The sequence below is a fragment of the Bacillus rossius genome, chromosome 6 (assembly GCF_032445375.1).
Source record: "Bacillus rossius redtenbacheri isolate Brsri chromosome 6, Brsri_v3, whole genome shotgun sequence".
In the NCBI taxonomy this organism is placed as follows: domain Eukaryota; kingdom Metazoa; phylum Arthropoda; class Insecta; order Phasmatodea; family Bacillidae; genus Bacillus; species Bacillus rossius.
The window spans coordinates 78627768-78646041 of record NC_086334.1 but is presented as its reverse complement, the minus strand read 5'-3'; the positions used below and the strand labels follow the sequence as shown (position 1 = coordinate 78646041).

At 43.0% G+C, this 18274-nt stretch overlaps 1 protein-coding gene across 6 annotated transcripts in view; it reads right to left on the bottom strand.

The window, feature by feature from the left end:
- Positions 1–629: 629 nt before the first annotated feature.
- The window catches only part of LOC134533325 (glutamate receptor ionotropic, kainate 2-like), a 406907-nt gene continuing 389262 nt past the window's right edge, over positions 630–18274 (bottom strand). For 3 of the 6 annotated variants that reach the window (XM_063370828.1, XM_063370830.1, XM_063370833.1), the window contains 2 exons: positions 8206–8352; positions 630–854 (listed from right to left, as the gene is read on the bottom strand). In XM_063370828.1, coding sequence (XP_063226898.1) covers positions 699–854; positions 8206–8352 — 303 coding nt within the window. In that variant the 3' untranslated portion in view covers positions 630–698. Of the gene's footprint in view, positions 855–8205; positions 8362–18274 lie in introns of all 6 variants that reach the window. The other 3 variants (XM_063370827.1, XM_063370832.1, XM_063370829.1) reach the window with 1 other exon arrangement.

Sequence of the window (18274 nt, the reverse complement as noted above, 5' to 3'; positions counted from 1 at the left end):
TATTACATACTACTCACCCTCTTTGTGTCACATTTCCGTTTATCGACTTCCGTTCCATTTTCATGAAATTACTCCTACCAAATGCGATATACCGACAGCTAAGATGTTTACATATAAAAAAAAGTTCATACATCTAGACCTACAAAATTGATGACGCAAACAAATTTTAGCAGTGATTCGCGGGACGAAATTTTAGAAGTTTATTTTACTCTCTAATTTACGTGCACAAAAATAAAAAAAACTGAATAGTGATTTTCTTACTTTAGGTATAGGATTTTGTTCGCGAGTAGCATACGTCTCTAGTGAGAGAGAGCAATGGCCTGCAGGTTGAAGAAAGCAGCAGCAGTAGTGGGAGGTTTACAAACACCCTGTTACTGGCCGTGACTCTTCCTGGAAGGGGGGAGATGGCTGTGACCCCGCGGTGTGACCACAGCTGCAGACTAGACTGTGGGCTGCCCAGACTACCTGGCCAGCGAGCGAAATGTGGGGATTCACTCCCAGCTAGGCGGGTGCCTTAAGATCTATTATTATTATAATTTACTACATTTTAAGTGTTTTTTTAATCATAAAACAATTTTTAAAAATAATATAATTGTGTATTTTACAAATCAATGTGAAATACATATCTATTTTTTTTTAATTTATTGAAATTATATTTATTTACATTAGCACTTAGTTTTAAGAATTAGAAGAGGCCGCTATTTACGACTGGCTGCTACCAAATCGGAGCCAGACACTGAAGAATCGGCAGAACTGTTGGACTTTTCGCTTTTTTTCTTCCGGTTGGGCTTCGTTGTCTGCGACAGGTTCACTGCGAACTTGAGTTCCGAAAGCAGCGCTTCCCAGGGGGTTATCTGGAAGAACGTTTGCCACAAATATTTTTAGTTGCATTTTTGCTGAAACTGAAACATTCCAGCAATGAAGCGATATGTTACTGTAACATTTGCTATAATGTTCTATATCTCAATGCATGCATACTTTATACGAAATTGCATTGTAACCTTGTGTTAACAACGCATCTACGCGAACGTAGCGCATTCATGGCTATTTATTTTAAAGAAAGGTCTCATAGACGTCTTATTGATATGTAATATTAGGTATAGCCTACCAAAGATTTAAAACAGAAGCCAAAATAAATCACAACGGAAATAACAGAACCTACAAATTAACAAATTAAGACAATTATTTATTTTGGTTTTAATACAGTAAATGACCACTTCTGTACTTTTCTTTTGAAAATGAGGCGTTCAATGGGACTTTAGCCGCCCCAAGCCAGAAGTAGCAGTCACAGTTTCCAAAATAAAAATAAGCGCAGCAAGAAATACGCGAGAATACTGTAAGTCATTTGAAAGAAAATGGCTAAACAAGTTGATACTGATATTTAATGGTAAGGCCACCAGTATGTAGTTAAGCTTGAACAAGGATACAAAATGTTACATCAAATGTCCATATGTGCTGCAGCACACTAAATGAGATTAAGAGATAACATGTTTGCCTTAAATGATTACCTGAATACATAGGACTAATCACTGTGTTTCCCCGTACTTAACTTCTACTATCGACACCCACGTTTAAAAATGATCAAAAATATGAATAAAGAAAAAAATACAATAATTTGGTATTAAGTGATAATACGCAAAACTCCCATAAAAATGTGCGATCAAAGTTATACAAGTCCCAGTTTCTTTGCAGAAAGAGTTAAAGAAATGTACAATTATTTATAAAACAATAAAAATGACCAAAGTTCTGCTTTGACCCAAAGTGAATTGAAGTTGAAGTGGAGCGCAATAGAAAGCTGTGTCGGGATAGTGCTAAATGAAGTTGTGTCTTGAGAAGGGCTACTAAAGCAAACAGGCCACACAGTGTTTATCGCAGTACTCGGCGAACACACCGCTACTCCATGTGCCAGATGCAAACACAAGTGGAACATCTCGACACTCGCGCCTGACGGTTGCAGGGCGAAGGTATAGCGCGACGTAACATCTAAACTAAACTTGAAGTCTGTGAGTTTTTGACTGCCCCAAGAGATTCCAGGCGCCTAAAGTTTCTTCTAAATATTGGATGCAGTAAAGGGAGGGATCGTATAAACCCTAAACTGTAGTAATTTCCCCAAAACACCAGATATAATAGGCGAAAATGCAAAGCGATTGCTGTCCAGCCATAACCACACGTCACAAAAGTTTAAGAACCGCCAAAACTCCTTTACTAATTCCAAGGACATGTAAGTGGCCGTTCAAAAATGAGTGGCAGAACCTCTCCAAGGGCACATCATGTAGAAACATTCTCGGCTAGAGTAGTTTCACTGCGCAACAGTGCAGCGCCTGCCACGACAAAATCGAGGTCACATAATTGGAGAAAATATTTCAGGTCTGTCCATAAAGTTAACCATGTAGTTATGTGTCTGGCTGCCAGACTCAGGTTTCACCGGCTTACACACAATTGGCCCAGGTTTAGCATTCTGTAACACTGTCAAAGTACAATGTATAGGAACTGCATCGTAAGATCAACTCTATTAACAAAAACCCTCAGTAGTTTAGAGATACCTAATTCCTAAAGCTATTTTTTGTAATATTTTTATTTTACAAACCTTTTTATTATTTGGTATTTTCGCAAACGAAATTTAAGTAACTGCGAAATAAATGTATATGCTTTTAGTAGAAAATGGTAAAGTTTGTATTCCATATATTGTGTTGTATATATTAAACAGCATATGTTAAGTCTCGCATGTTTTATTGTCTTTTCACCTACCTGCCAAAGAGAAGCCTTTAATTTTGCACTCTGCTTTTTGAAATTTATCTTCTTTTGCTCGACACCTCTTGGGTAGTCAAATTACGTTAATATTGGTACTTTGATGTTTTGGAGATTTTTTTGGGTTTTTGCCTTTTTTAGTAATACTTTTCCAGAGGGCGTCTACAACATGGTTCACTTTTTGTTTTGGTGGAAAGGCGAATTACAACCTGCTCCACTCTGCTGACTTTAGTCTTTGGCGGATTTTGTTGTTTTGATTTTTACATAATGGCATTTGCTTGGATTTATAAACTGCACAAGGACGAGGTGCTAGTGAATCTCAAGGATGCAGGATAAGGGTATTGAACGCTTCGTAGGAATTTGAATACCCACATAAAAGGGGGGGAAACACCAAAATTAAATAGAAGCCATTTTGGAAAATAAAAATATTAAAATTGGCGTTTAACTTCAAATTTGCAGGCTAAGTTATTGCTCAAAGATTTAGAAAATTTACCTATTTGCGATTAGGTGATCCCCAACGGTGAGTCTACTTTTGTTTGGGAGTACAATGTATGAGGGAAAATCTAGTTTTTTGAAAATTATCAGGAATGTTTGTAATGCTTCTCTAGTACGTGTAGTGGAATAGCTAGGGGCGTGATTACTTCCTCTATTAAGGAATCTGCATGATGGAGTACCGCAAAAAATAAATTGTAGAACATCTTAGCTCTAGACGAGTAAGGGAAAATCTGACTCGTAATTTGGTTGATCGTTTCCAACGTGAACAGGAAACAACTGTAGAGTTTGTCCAGGATGCAATGAATCTCGCGAATGTTTTTGACGTTAAGTTACGTGAGGAGCAATCTCTTTCTTTAATGACGGAATACATGAATCCTGCAGCGATGTACGAATGGGCATCTGCAGGTAGGCCAAAACGTTTTGCCGAGCTATAATAGTGGGCTATTGAAGTGGATAAAATTTGGTGCGTCAAACACGAATTTGATACGTGTAGAAGTGTTGCATCCCACCAAACAATGCTCTTACGAAAATCGCGAAGGAATATCTGCTAATAAGATTTGTTTTAAATGTGGGAAAATGTGGCATTTTGCCAGAAATTGTGACATTCGTAAGGATGCGAGGCATGTGTGTTAGTTATGTTGCAAGATAGATTATTTGGAGGCACATTCTCAAAAAAGAAAGGATGGGGTTGTGGGTATTGCACTAAAGAAGAACATATTATAAGTATAAATTGTAGATTTATGAAAAAGTCACGAAGGGAAGATTTGGTAGTAAGAATTCCCTGGTCGTGATGAAGACATCTAAATTTTTTGTGTTAAGGTAGAGATGTATGGGCGAGAAACCTGAATCCTAATTGACACTGGAGCTAGTTGTGGTTTCATACAACAGGATTTTCTTTCTAATTATGTATAGGAGAGGAAGGAATTAAGGCATTGGTTAAAATGGAATGAAGGTATGAAGGTGTGGTTAGCCTATAGGCTACCCATTAAGTTACGAAGCGTGTCCAGAAAGTAAGTATCATTTGGTCATAAAAACTAACTCACGAAAAAAGGTTTTATTGAAAGTTTTAGTTTACTTCACAACTACATCACATTTTCACATTGTCGCCATTCAGTTCCAAGCACTATTTGCAATGCTCTACCAGTTTATTTGACCCCTCTGCTTAGAAGTTCCCCGCCTGGGAGTGGAACGGTACCATGAACTTCGAGTACGCAATGCGTGTAGCCTAAGTACAGGCGCTTAGTAAAAATCTCCAGAAAAAGTTTAAGCAATCTCCATACTCGAGTCAAAAAAAGATGGCTACCTTTTTTGTGACGAAAAGGATTTCATGTTGGTTAAATGAAACATGAGTCAACAATTACAGCAAAATTTACACAATTATGATTGTCAACTGTTATTAATTGCCAGACGATGAACTTCTATGGAGAGGAGTTGAATAAACTGGTAGAGTATTCTGATAAGTGCTTGGAACTGAATGACGACCATGTGAAAATGTGACGTAGGTATGTAGTAAACTAAAACTTTCAATAAACACTTTTTTATTTTTTTAAATGATTAAAAAGTTCTTACTTTCCGGACATGCCTCATAAAATGAAAGCTGTTCTACATTTTAAAATAGGTAGAGCATTTTTCCTGGTCCCGAGAGTTTTGGATAGTTCTGAAACTTGTTCATGAGTTAGTATTTGGTATGGATTGTTTAATGGGAAGTCAGGATGTTATCGATTGCAAAAAGAAAAAAATAAATTTCGGTTTTAATAATGAGGTTACCATGGGTTTGCAATTAAATAAACGGGTTTTTTTTTGCAGACGCATAGAGGTACTGCGTGAAAATTTAAATGAAGATGAGGTAAAGAAAATTCAAGAGTTAAGTCGGTAATACGAGGATGTTATAACCAGTAAAATATGGAAATGTAGTCTGATGCCCTATAAGATTACTGTTATGGTTTAAACCCCCATTAAGTGTGCATCCTGTCAATGTGCCCCTCCCCAAATATAAGCTTTTCGAGAATTCATGAGTTAAAACAGAATGACATAATAGTGCATTTCAAATCTAATTATGCTTCCCCACTTTTTTGGTTGACAAGAAAAAGAAGGGAAAATATTGCTTGGTCCTATATTACCATTTGCTTAACCAGAGGATTAAGCTGAATCAGTTACCCATGCCGAAAGTAGAGGTTATACTCCAATATATAGGGTAAGCGAATTTTTTTTTACTGTGATTGACCTAAACGTGGCTTTTAACCAGTGTGTTCTTGAAGCCGGAAGTGAAAAGTATACTGGCTTTGTGACCCCCTAAGACCATTTTGACAGTGGCTTTCCCATACCGTGGGAACCATTCTATAGGAGATTTAATATGAGATTGTAATCAGTTTTCTAGATGATATATGAGTATTTTCAGAGTATTTCGAGGAGTATACAGAGCATGTAGGGAAAGTTTTACAAAAATGTAGATAGGCTGGTTTTACGGTCAATGCTGAAAAAAAAATCTGTTGGGCCCAATCAGAAATAAATTTTTTTGGATATATCATCCGTGGAGAATTGATTATGGATAACGACAAAATTAATCTCATTTTAAATTTCCCTTCCCCAGAAATGTGAAAGGAGTAATGGATTTTATAGATATTATTGGGTATTTTAGTCATTTTGTGCCAGACTGTGCTAATTTGTGTGCCCCTTTGAACAACCTTAAAAGAAAAAAATAAATGGGCTGAAGAGGAAGCGAAATTACCCATCTTCCCAGTTTCGGTACTGCCTAAGTTTGAGGAAAATGTTATCGTGCAAGTGGTTGCTCGGGGGTGGGACTAGGGGCCGTGTGGTACAGGAGCGGGATGAATGAGACCTGTTCTGGTTGGCAGTAAATGCTTAAATAATCATGAGTTGAATTATAGCATATATGAAAGAGAAGCCCTAGATTGTATATTCGCCTTGGAGCATGCTAAGAAAATGTCGTGGCTGACATCTTATCTAGGATGTTTGACGAGCAGGAGTCTGAGAAAGAGAATCGGCAAAGGGCAGCAAAATAGTAGTGTAATGTATGAAGGGAATTCCCGCAGGGTTGAATACATTTACAGGAATCACAAGCAGGGGATGAAGAAATACAGGAGTTAATGGGTAGGTTAGGAGGAGAAGGCGCCAAAAACCTTTGTATGACAGTGTTTTGTGTTGGGTTAAGGGTGGCGAAAAGAGGGGGAAAGGGTGATAAAATACTATCGTGATTCTTGTGTAGGCGAGACTTTTATTAGCCGAACATGTGAGCCGATATTGTTTACTATGTTAGGAGTTGTTGAAGTGTCAATTAGTGAAACAGACTAAGGTCAACATCAGGAAATATTGTTTGCTCATTTTGGTTGATGGTTTTTCAAAATTTTGTTTGTTTATGCCCCTTCGAAATATGAAGAGTGATCACATAATCAAAGCATTAGAAGTAAAAGTATGGAGCATATTTAGTAGTCCAGAAGTAATGTGTTTGATTGTGGGGTAAAACATATAACCACAAGTCCATATTACACAAATTCCAATTTAGTAGAGAGGGTTAATAAGAATGTAAAGGCCGCATTAATTTTTTTCACCAACATAATCAACAGAAATGGGATAGCACGATTCACATTTTAAGTCTAGCCTTTAATATGAATATCCATGCAGGGACAAAATTTACACCCTTGGAAGTTTTTTTTTTGGGTCGAAACATCCCTCATCCTTTACTAAAGCCAAAGCGAGGCCTTAAATTTTGCATTCTACATTTTGAAATTTTTCTTCTTTTGCTCGACGCCTTTTGATTGGCTAATTACGCGAATATTGGTACTTTTATGTTTTTGAGATTTCTCGGTTTTTGCAATTTTTAGTAATACTTTCCCAGAGGGCGTCTAGGTTGTTGTTCACCTTATGGCTTGGTGGAAAGGTGAGCTACACCTTTATCTTTGTTAGCTTTTAAAAGCTTGTGGTGTTTCATACTTTTTTGGCTTTAATTGTAAGAAACTGCATTAAAAACATCCCTGTGGTTGTTTATTTACCCGAGGGTAACACCAGCCTATTAGGGTGACTGGTTTTCCATAGTTTTCTAAATTTTTAATTAATAATTTTTTACGAGTTTTTCTCTGCCCCCAGTTAGGCCTCACAGTAAATTAATGCGAAGTACAGAGTCTAAATTCCAGACCTCTGAAAGTTAGAAAATTTCCTCTCTGACCTACTCTTCAATTTTGCATTATTTCTTAATTCTTGATTATTTAATCCGCATGACTGAGTCCATGGTTTCCCCTTCAAATGGCCAACTTAGCGAGTCACATTCTGGATCTAAGATACAGAAGTTAGTTATGGCATCAATAGCTACTATGGTTGGCCAATTCCCAGTTGAAATCCTGCATGAGAAGGTGTATAGGTTTTGACCTAGGCACTTAAACTCAGACCTCGCCCAACCCAATACACATCGTTAAATTTAGTAAAACAGTTTAACCATTGTTACTTCATGTAGTTATGGGGGTTTTACATTTAAAGTAAGCAGCGAGTCATCTTGGTGTGTCATATTCAACACCGAAGGACTAAAGTATCGTTATAATACAAAACATTGGTCATGATACAAAAAGTGTAAAAACATTCATGAATTAAAATTCTTGACTAGTGTCTTATTTTGCAATTAAATAAACTGCTCTGTCACGATATTATTCCTTGGATGTCAACCAAAACGTAGTGAAATGGCATATTGAGGGGATGTTAGGGCAAACCGCCTGGTGGGAAGGAACATCTCCTCCACAAGACGCGGCTCAAGTGCCCCTGCCAGCACCCGTGGCTCGTGACGGTGGCATCACATGCCCGGCACTCTCTACCAGGCTATAACTTGAGCCATCTAGAGTCCGAGAAACTATCACTCTCTTAAATATATACATAACTTAAATATAAAATCATGCCAAATAGGTAAACGAGGCACGGATACGTGCCTCATAAGGCATCTGCCCTCGGAGCGGTTACCTTCTCCTCCACAGCGATCTTCCTGCAGTTCCACAGCATCTCGAGGATGGCAACGATGAAGGCAGCGCAGCATCCCACCATGAGAACAAGAAACACCCCTCCGACATTGGCCATGGTCAGCTCGTCCGCGTTCTCTTCCTCCTTTTGCTGTAACAGCTGTCAGTCTGCTATGTCATTCCTCGTAGGTGCTAGTGTTTCAAACACGAACCTATCATTCTACTTGGCTAGAAAACTTTTCAGAGTAACTTAACACAATGATCTTATGATAAATATAGTGACATAATTATCAACTAGAAATTGTTCTTCTTTATAGTAGTTATTAAAAAGAGGTGGATCCCTTCCATCTTAAACTTGCATTGTGTAAGGAAAATTGTAATCATGCCAAACTTAATTTTAATAGTACAAACACCAAGAAAATTTAAGATCAACTAATGTTTTTAGAGAAAATTATGATCTTCCAGGAAATATCTCCTGGTAAATTTACAAACGCCTTATAAAACTGTAGTGTTAAATGTGCAGTCTAGTCACATACAACTGAGTATGTGACAGATTCGAAAAATGGTCTATAAATTCGTTGAACATAGATCAGTATTATCTATTGAAGGTATTAGAATGGTTTACTTTGCTATTTTTCAGTCTGTTATGCAGTATGGCATTCGGGCTTGGGGTGGGATGAGTAAAACGTCAATTAAGCTACTTATAACAATTCAATATCTTATTTCATGAGTTATTTTTTTAAAAAACCACATGTACCCATCCAAGGAACCTTTTTAAACTATTAAATGTAGTGTACAGCATCGGCGGGGACAGGCCACTCGTGACCGCGCCAGCCATCACCGTAGGGGAATTGCGCAATGAGGTACCTGCAGAACACATGGACCGGTTCAACGAGGTTCTAGCACAGCACCCCCAGGTGTTCGCGGCCGCGGACATGTTACGCCGCACCACGGTGACGCAGCACACGATTCCTTTACGTCCTCATGAAACTAAATTTGTAAAACCTTTCAGTTTCGGACCCAAAGAACGTGAGGCCATACAGGTACAAATAGCAGAAATGTTACGTGACGGGGTAATTGAGCCGAGCGAGTCGCCCTACAACTATCTAGTGGTGATGGCGAAGAAAAAGGATGGCTCGCTCAGGTTTTGCGTCAACTTCAAACCCATCAATTCCGTCACCGTACCAGCACCCCCACCTCTCATTAATATAACGGATGCTCTGGCAGGACTGGGGGACGCCCGCGTCTTCACCTCATTAGACATTAAGTCAGGATATTGGCAAGTCCCAGTATGCCCGGAGGACAGACCCAAGACAGCCTTCACCGCTCCCGATGGCCGCAGGTTTCAGTTCTGCGCCATGCCGTTCGGGCTGATGGACGTCCCCGCGACCTTCCAGACCATGATGGTCCGCGTCCTGGATGGGTTCGTGGGCAAGTTTGCCACGGCCTACCTGGACGACGTGATTGGTCGCGGACGTGGGAGGAGCATGCGCAGCACCTTGCCATGGTCCTCGAACGGCTGGCCAGACATGGGCTGAACTGCGCGCCCCACAAATGTCACGTCGGCGCTACGGAACTAGAGTACCTGGGTCACATTGTGAGCGCGGACGGATGCCGACCCCTGCCAGCGCAACTTGACCTGATTGAATCTAAGCCCGCACCACGTACCCGCAAACAATTACAGCAACTCATAGGCCTACTCAATTGGCTGAGAGGCTTCATCCCCCACTTCGCCACTGTCACGGCGCCGATGACAGTCCTTCACTCCCCCAAGAACAGGTTCAGGTGGACAGACGAGGCGGACCGCGCGCTGGCTGACGTGAAGCGCTTGTTCCGGGAGTGCCACACCCTCGCCTGCCTCCGCCCCGAAGAGCACGTGTTCCTGCAGATGGACTCCAGTCAGGAGGGGATGGGGGCGGTGCTGTACCAAGTAGGTCCAGAGGGGGAACGGCGCGTAGTGGAATACGCGAGCGCCAAGTTCAGCCCAGCGGCGCGCCACTATCACGTCAATGAGCAGGAGTGCCTCGCGGTCGTGTGGGCGGTAGGGCGCTACAGACACCACCTGGAGGGTAGGCCATTTACCCTGCGTACTGATAGCCAGTGTCTCAAGTGGCTCGACTCGGTACAGGGCCAGAAGTCGAAATTCACGCGATGGGCCCTGACACTCCAAAGCTTTGACTTCCACGTCGAATACGTTCCAGGGCGCGAAAATCAACTGGCTGACGAACTATCACGACACCCCGATCCTAACACCGAGTATCACGACGAGGGCAGCTGGGAGGAGCTGCTACCACCCGTAGGACACCCCGCGCACACTCCGGGGACAGGCGAACCCGAAGTTCTGTACGCCACCGTTTCCAACACAGATCCAGACACGTCTCTCCCAGACACGCTCACGGCCCTACATCGTGTTGTGCTGGAGGCGCAGCATGACGACGAGTCAGTGAGGGGATGGGTGGCCAGGTGCGGGGAACAGGTGCAGCCGTACCACAGATGTGTGGACGGGAAGCTGCTGACATGGGTACCAGGGAACATGGAGGCCTGGAGAACGTACGTACCCGCGGCTGCCCGTTCAGCTGTCCTAAACTTCTACCACGATCACGACCTGGCCGGCCACCCGGGCGCGGAGCAAACGCGAGGGGCGCTAAGTCGGGAATTCCACTGGCCCGGTGTTGCCAGGGACGTCCACGACTACGTGCGGAGGTGCCAGCTGTGTCAGCAGCGCAAGTTGCGGCGGGCCGACGGGGTAGAGCAGCAGCAGCCCCGCAGATCAAATGAACCCTTTCACAAACTAGCCTTAGACATCATGGGACCGTACCCCCGCACGTCACGCGGGAAAAGATTTTTAGTTGTAATTACCGATCTTTTCACCCGCTGGGTCGAAGCCTTCCCAGTCTCCAACGTCAGGTCAGGCACAATCTTGTCCCTCCTAAAAACGGAGGTTTACCCACGATTCGGCTTCCCGAAGGTACTGCTAACAGACAATGGATGCCAGTTCACCGGGGGGCGCTGGCGAGCCGGACGCTGCCGGTGGGGAATATTCCACCATACCACTCCTACATACCACCCTCAGGCGAATCCCACGGAGCGGAGGAACCAGGAGATAAAGGTTCAGCTCCGCCTCCGTCTCGGGGAGGACCATTCAAAGTGGGACATACACCTGCCCAAATTATTGTATTGTCTGCGCCGACGCACCAATGTGGTCACGGGCCACTCTCCAGCCTAACTACTCCTGGGGCAGAACCTGGCCCTCCCTGGAGAGTGTCGGGTGGCCGCGGCGGCTACCGAGGACCTATGGGGGGAGGAAATCGCAGCCATGAGGGAGCAGGCACGCGTTAAACAGACACAGTTCTTGGCTCAAAAGACACCGCAGTCCACCCGCCCTCCGGCACAGCTTGAACCCGGTCAGTGGGTGTATGTGCGGCAACACCATTTGTCTTCTGGAAAGAATAACTTCTGCGCGGGGCTGGCCCCCAAGTGGTCTGAACCCCGCCAAATTCTGTGGCGAACCGGGCCATCTACATACACCGTGCGCACCCCCAGCGGGCGACCAGCCAAGGTGCACCGAGACGACTTGCATCTCGCAGTAAACGACCTGGCCCCAACAGGGGCAGGACCCCCGAATGATAGGCCACCAGAAACACCTCCGAGCCCGACTCCGGTCTCGCCCGAACCGGATGTGGCTAGCCCGCACGGACACCACGACGGCCACGCAACCTCCACTTCACCTACACAAGTGTCTGATGCGGGGAGTTCTGCACCAGGGACTCCAGCCGAGTCCACAAACATCATAGACTCTCCAGTTCCCAACTGCCCCCCACCCAACATCCTTCCTCTTGCGGCAGACAATATCTTGCCAATGACCAACCTAGACCCGACCTCTCTGGATGAGGAGTAGACGACTCACCTTGTCTGGCAACCGGATGATGGGGACGCGAACAATGTGGAGGACGAAGTCGACGAACCCTGGTGGCTGCTGGACGTCAGCTTGAGCGAGTCCACGTTTACCATGTCCATTGAGGAGCCTACGTAAGTGGGGGAGGGGGAGACAGTGCAGAGGCGGTATCCGCAGAGGCGGCGGCGGTTGATGACCTGCACGTGCTGCTCACAACCGCAACCGACAGTTGGAGGCTCGACAAGCTCTGGGAAAGGGCGCACAACTGTTAACAGGATCAGTGGTGAGGGAGAGAGTCAGACAATTTTAGATATTAATGTTAGTGAAAACACCGTCCCTTCCAGGCGGGCCCGACGCCCTCCGGTCCATCTGCAGGATTACATCACCAGAAACATCCAGAATCAGGGAAATGCAAGCGTCCAGGGGGCGCACACCAGGGAGGGCGACAGGAACAGGCAACACCAATAATACTTCCTATCAGAGTATCACACCGTGTTCCACAGGTACCAACACACTTATGGGACTACTTCCTGGGTCAGATCATGGCGGCGGAATCCCGAGGGATGACAGGTTCGTCTCCAACTCCGGCAAGGGAGGACCCACACCCCTTTTTCGACCCGTTAATAGGCTCGCAATCACATACAAATAAAAGCCCCCAGGGCTCACGATTCACACCTCCCAGATGGGTCATGCCAGAACCACCATTGATTCAATTATAAACAGATTCACTAGGTATGCCACGCCCAGGTTCCCACCTTGCCTGACCTCCTGAGTGCGTCGAACCGGTGCACCACTTCCATGCGTGTGAGGAGCAGTGTTGTTGAGCATAACGACCTCGTTGGGAGGGGGGCCTTTGACGCCAACCGCCGGTGCTCCCTCTGGTCCGCAAAGGTCGTTATGCCACAACAACACTTGCTCCTAAGTGCATCGAACACGCCCGAGCGTGATGACCACGGAGTGTGTGAAAGTGCGCCGCGACGAACACCAAAGCGACGTCAGCGCCCGGCCGGGTGTGGCAATGCGCCTAATTAATTGTATAATTATTTTGTCAAATTAAAACAACTAAATTAATAACAATTTAAAAGAGGATTCATGTAAGGGAAATTATGTCTAATTGTCTTATAAGCATATATTGTGTAACTTGTCTTTAAGTCCAGAAATGGCCGGGTCGGTTTTCCCGCGTTCCACGTGGTTAGGCGCGAGGCCACAGGGCGGTCTCGCGCTCAGTTACCGTCGGGAGCTCGCAGGGGTCGGACGCTCCGCGAACGTCGGGCCATCAACTGTCGCGCTTCATCTCCATATCAGCAATAGTGTAAGTCTTTTAAAATCCTTTAACTAGCTCGGTGCCATCCCCACCCCAGTCGCACGATATTTCGTGCGACTCGTAACTTATTAATTTAAATCCCGACAGGGAATTTTCACATATTTTACGTAATTCCATGTCCAGTTTAAGGACAGCGTATAGTGGTACGCAGTTTTGGCTTTATAGCCAACTAATTGTTATTACCGTAGACTCTTTGTAACGAGTGTTGAATGCTACTGACTAACTTTCGCCTTTTAATTTTCACCATCTTAAACGTGTAATTTGTAACGTGTGATTTAACTGAATAACTTTCAATTCCAAGAGACTTTAACGTGTATGTCTCCAGCTGGTGTATCTACGTAATTTTAGAGACATTCATATTTCGTTGCAGGCTAGATTGCAAACAATCCTGAACATAGGGATTTCTCTTCGTGTTTCTGTGTCAGCCTAAGTCGTTGCAACTTAAGTTCCGCGACTATCCGCCAATTCCTTCATAGGGACGAGTACTCACCGTTCCAGCTTGTCGATATTACTTTGCAACCTATCCTGGTCGCGCGCGTCATTTACGTTCAGAGATACGCGTGTCACAGCGGTCCGACAACGGACGCGGCCAGTACCGGGACCAATAAGTGTATCAATACTGAATAAAGTGCAGCGTCCTGTAACTCGTTTACCAATCATTTACAAGGCGTCCTGGGTGGCCTGAATAGCCCAGGTAGGTTCCGAACCACGACGCGCTCCTGCCTGCAGCCACTAGGCCGAACCCCCGTTAAAACACCTGAGATCCTTTCCAACGCTAATATTTAATTAAAAACTTATACAGGCAGCGGGAGTGGCGTCAACCTAAAGTAATCAACAATTGTATGTTTGTATATTTATTTGTGTATTTACATACAATTACAGTTACCTCTCGAGTAGTACACAAATGGGCTATAATAAATATAATTACTAATTCTAAGGCACTCAACACCAAAGCATATAATTTACATTAATTTTCTTGGAGTTAGTTTTATAATGTATAGTACAGTATATGTTTATATATTTTGTTTGTTTTACAGAAAAAGGTTGATAACCGAAAGAAGACTGGAGCAGCAGGTGGTCCTGACTGTAAATACACTGAAGTGGATATCTTAGTTTTAGATATTATTGGAAAGGATAGCCCTGTCATTCAAAGTCTTGGTGTTACTGAGACGTGGGAATCTGTAAGTGTTGAAGACATCAATGAAACAGTCGTGCCTGAAGCTTATACATTTGAAGTTGTTGAAAATGCAGGGAATGTTAGTGAATTAGTTAGTACACCTACAGGAAACAATGAAGGGACAAAGAAGAAAAGAAATAATTCTCAAGACCCATTGTCACAAGAGCCACTGCATCAGCTGAAGAAGAAGAAGCTGATGTTGCAGGTGGAATTTCTGGAGAAGGAAAACTACCTTAAGACATTGCAAATTTTGAAGTTAGAAAAAGAACTAGATCTTGCTCCCTCTAAGTTTACATAATCATTAATGTCTGTTTCTTATTTGGTAGACTGAGTAGATTATACAAACCATTGCATGCACAAACTGAAATTACTTAAGAGCACAAAGTACATTTCATTTAGGCTACATGATATTCATGATATTTAAACAATGTCTGTAGAACAAATTTTTTAAAATACATTCTTCATTGTGTCAATGTTGTTCATTTTCTGCCACAGTAGCTCTATTAATGTTCATGCAAAATTTTAGTGGTTGAAGTAATTCAGTAGTTCCTGCAATCTTTGTTTTGCATTTGGAGGTGCATGGTAAACCTCTTCAACAATTTCATTTTCCATATGTTCTTCATGATCAGGCGCGGATCCAAGGGGGGGGGGGCGATATGGGCTATCGCCCCCCCCCCCCTCTCTTCACCCCCAGGGAATCAAAATCGATGTAGCCAAATACATAAACACCCTCGCAATGTCTTACATGAAACCGAAATATTGATAGCTGTGTGCCACATTGACACAGAGTAACTTCACTCTGCGCATGTTTCCTTCATCCTTCATCTTTTCAGCTCTCCTGAGCTCAAGGGAAAAGCGTGACTTGGAATGTTGGAAGGGGGTAGCAGGCGACAAGCTGGGCTGTCCCGTTACTGGAGTGGAGGGTGGAGTGAGGAGAGTTGCAGTGCGACCACAACCAACCCCCCCTCCACAACTATATGCCGCGCCAACAGATGACTGCCTTGCCTTCTCGGCAGTAACCTACTGTATAGTCAGTGACAGGACAGTTTTCAGTGAAAGTAGCATCATGTTCGACGAAACTACTGATGCTTCACGAGTCCCAGTTAACACTTGTTTAGATGTATGTACACAAAGATTCAGTGCACGAAGATTTTTTACAATTTTTAAATGTTCGACAATTTGTGAACAGTGAGGACAAGGACCATGATGAAGTATATGAACCAACTGTAAGTGGCAAAGATATTGGGCAAGTAGTACTTTCTGCTCTAAAGCATCACTGTCTTGACCTAAGCCATTGTGTTAGCATATCCACAGATTGGGTGCAGTGTCATGGTGTCAGAAATTCGTGGTGCTGTGGCTGAAGTCAGGCGAGAAGCTGTGAATGCTGTTCACTGTCCATGTCACAATCACGCTCTTAATTTGGCCATATCAAAATCTTCCAGCGTCCAAGCAGTTCAAAATACTATTGCAACAATGAAAACGATAATCTCGTTCTTCACTGCATCATCAAAATGCTCAGCTTTACTCAAGAAAGTTTTATGTCACCAACTCTCTGGACAGTGTGAAACTCGTTGGATCGAAAGAAACGATGGCGTTGTGCAGTTCCGAACATCTTTTCTGAAAGTGCTGCAAAAGCAAAGACTTTTTTGACTGCACTTTGTGAGAGTGAATTTATTGTCACAGTCATCTGCTTATCTGATATGCTGGGAGACACTCTTCCTTTGAGTAGACTATATCAGAAGACTTCAATAGATCTTAAGGTTGCCCAAGATATTCTGGCAGATACTCTTTCTGTTCTAAATACAAAACGTACACAGTGCGAAGAGCTATTTTCTCAACTTTTGAACGAAGCTGATGGTCTTGCTCAGGAGCTTGGTGTAGATATAACTATTCCTCGACTTGTGAAAAGGCAAAAACACAGACAAAATTACCCATCAACGAACCCTGTTGAATATTTCCGAAGAGATGTATTCATTCCCATTCTGGAGCACATTGTCGAAGATTTAAAACATCGGTTTTCGGAAGAAACGCAACTGCTTCACAGCCTGTCAGCTTTGTTTCCAACTTCCTCTTCTAGTCAAGTAAATGTCAAAAAATATTTCTACAAAGTATGGCTCTCTCCTTGGAGTGAATGGGCTAGAATATGTGGAAAGACCACTTAATGCCGAGGTTCGATCATGGGATGCGAAGTGGACTCGTGAGAAAGAAATTAACAATTTAACAACTCGATTTTCTCGCTTCGTGTGACGAGGAGCTGTATCCAGCCATCTACATTCTCCTGAAAATCTTAGTCACCTTACCCGTAAGTGTCGCTTCGGCAGAGAGAACATTTTCGACATTGAGAAGACTTAAGACGTGGTTGAGATCTATCACAAAGGAAGACAGACTGACCGGACTTGCATTATTGCATATCCATTCTGGCTGTGAGATTGATAAAGAAAAACTGTTGTTTTAAAACTTCTAGTTATGCACAATCATTATATGTACAATACATTTTAATTTTAGTTATTACTACAAAATAATGTTATGCCCATTCTTTAATTATTGTATTTTATTTATTATTTTCTGTTAACTTTATCATTTACCAAAACTAATTTTCTGTGAAAATTTTTTACCGACTATACCCAAAGTTTATTTGACATTTTAAGCACAAAATTGCTATAAAAAAAACACCATTTTGCATGCGAAAATCTATAATTTTTCCGTGTGGTGGACCCCCGGACTCTTCCATTTTAAATACTTTTGAAACATACATTCGCCCCCCTGAAATCAAACGCTGGATCCGCCCCTGTTCATGATTGACTGCTGGTAGGTCAATGTACTCCCCCTTACGTGAAATGTTGCAAAGTGGTGACAGTCGAAGATAATTGAGACAAGGGAACTTCTCTTTGAGAATTCCAAACGCATTCTCAACAATGCGTCTTGTTTTTTTTATGTGCTCTGTTAAATGCCAAGCTTCCATCATGCACACAGTTTACGGTTGGCGTGATAAGCCATTGCAGCAAAGGGTAACCAGAGTCACCAAGGATGATGGCGTTTGGGATTGGATGCCAGCCCCTTTCCATTCTTCGGAACAGGTTACTGTTCCTTAATACTCTCGCATCATGGACGCTGCCAGGTCATTTGGCACTCACAAAGTATATTTCCATATTTGGACCACAAACTATCATGCAATTTATGGAGTGATTACCATTTCTATCGACAAAAGCAGACTCATAGGCAGGTGGAGCATCTATTTTAATTAGTGTGCCATCAATACACCCTATTACTTGTGGGAAATGCACCACAGAAAAGAATTTTGCAGAGACATTGAGAACATTCTCAGGCCACTTTATGACAACAGAAAATTTTACTTCATTTACTGCATCCACAACACTCTTCACACATCTACACACACTTGCCTTGCTCACTCCATGTTCATCTGCTATGACATGGTATTGTCCCCCATTGCCTAGCCAATGCAAACCAATGCATAACTGTAATTTTGTAGGTAATGCTTGAGACCGGTTTGTGGGGTGAAATAATATGTGCCCAATGTCCTCATGCAACTGTTCCATTTTCACTGCATTCATCCGAAACCGTTCATTAAATTCATACACTGACTGAAAATTGCTATTTATTCTTTCTCTGAAAATTCTTCTCCTTTTTGGTGGATTCTCTTCATCTTCAGAAGAACT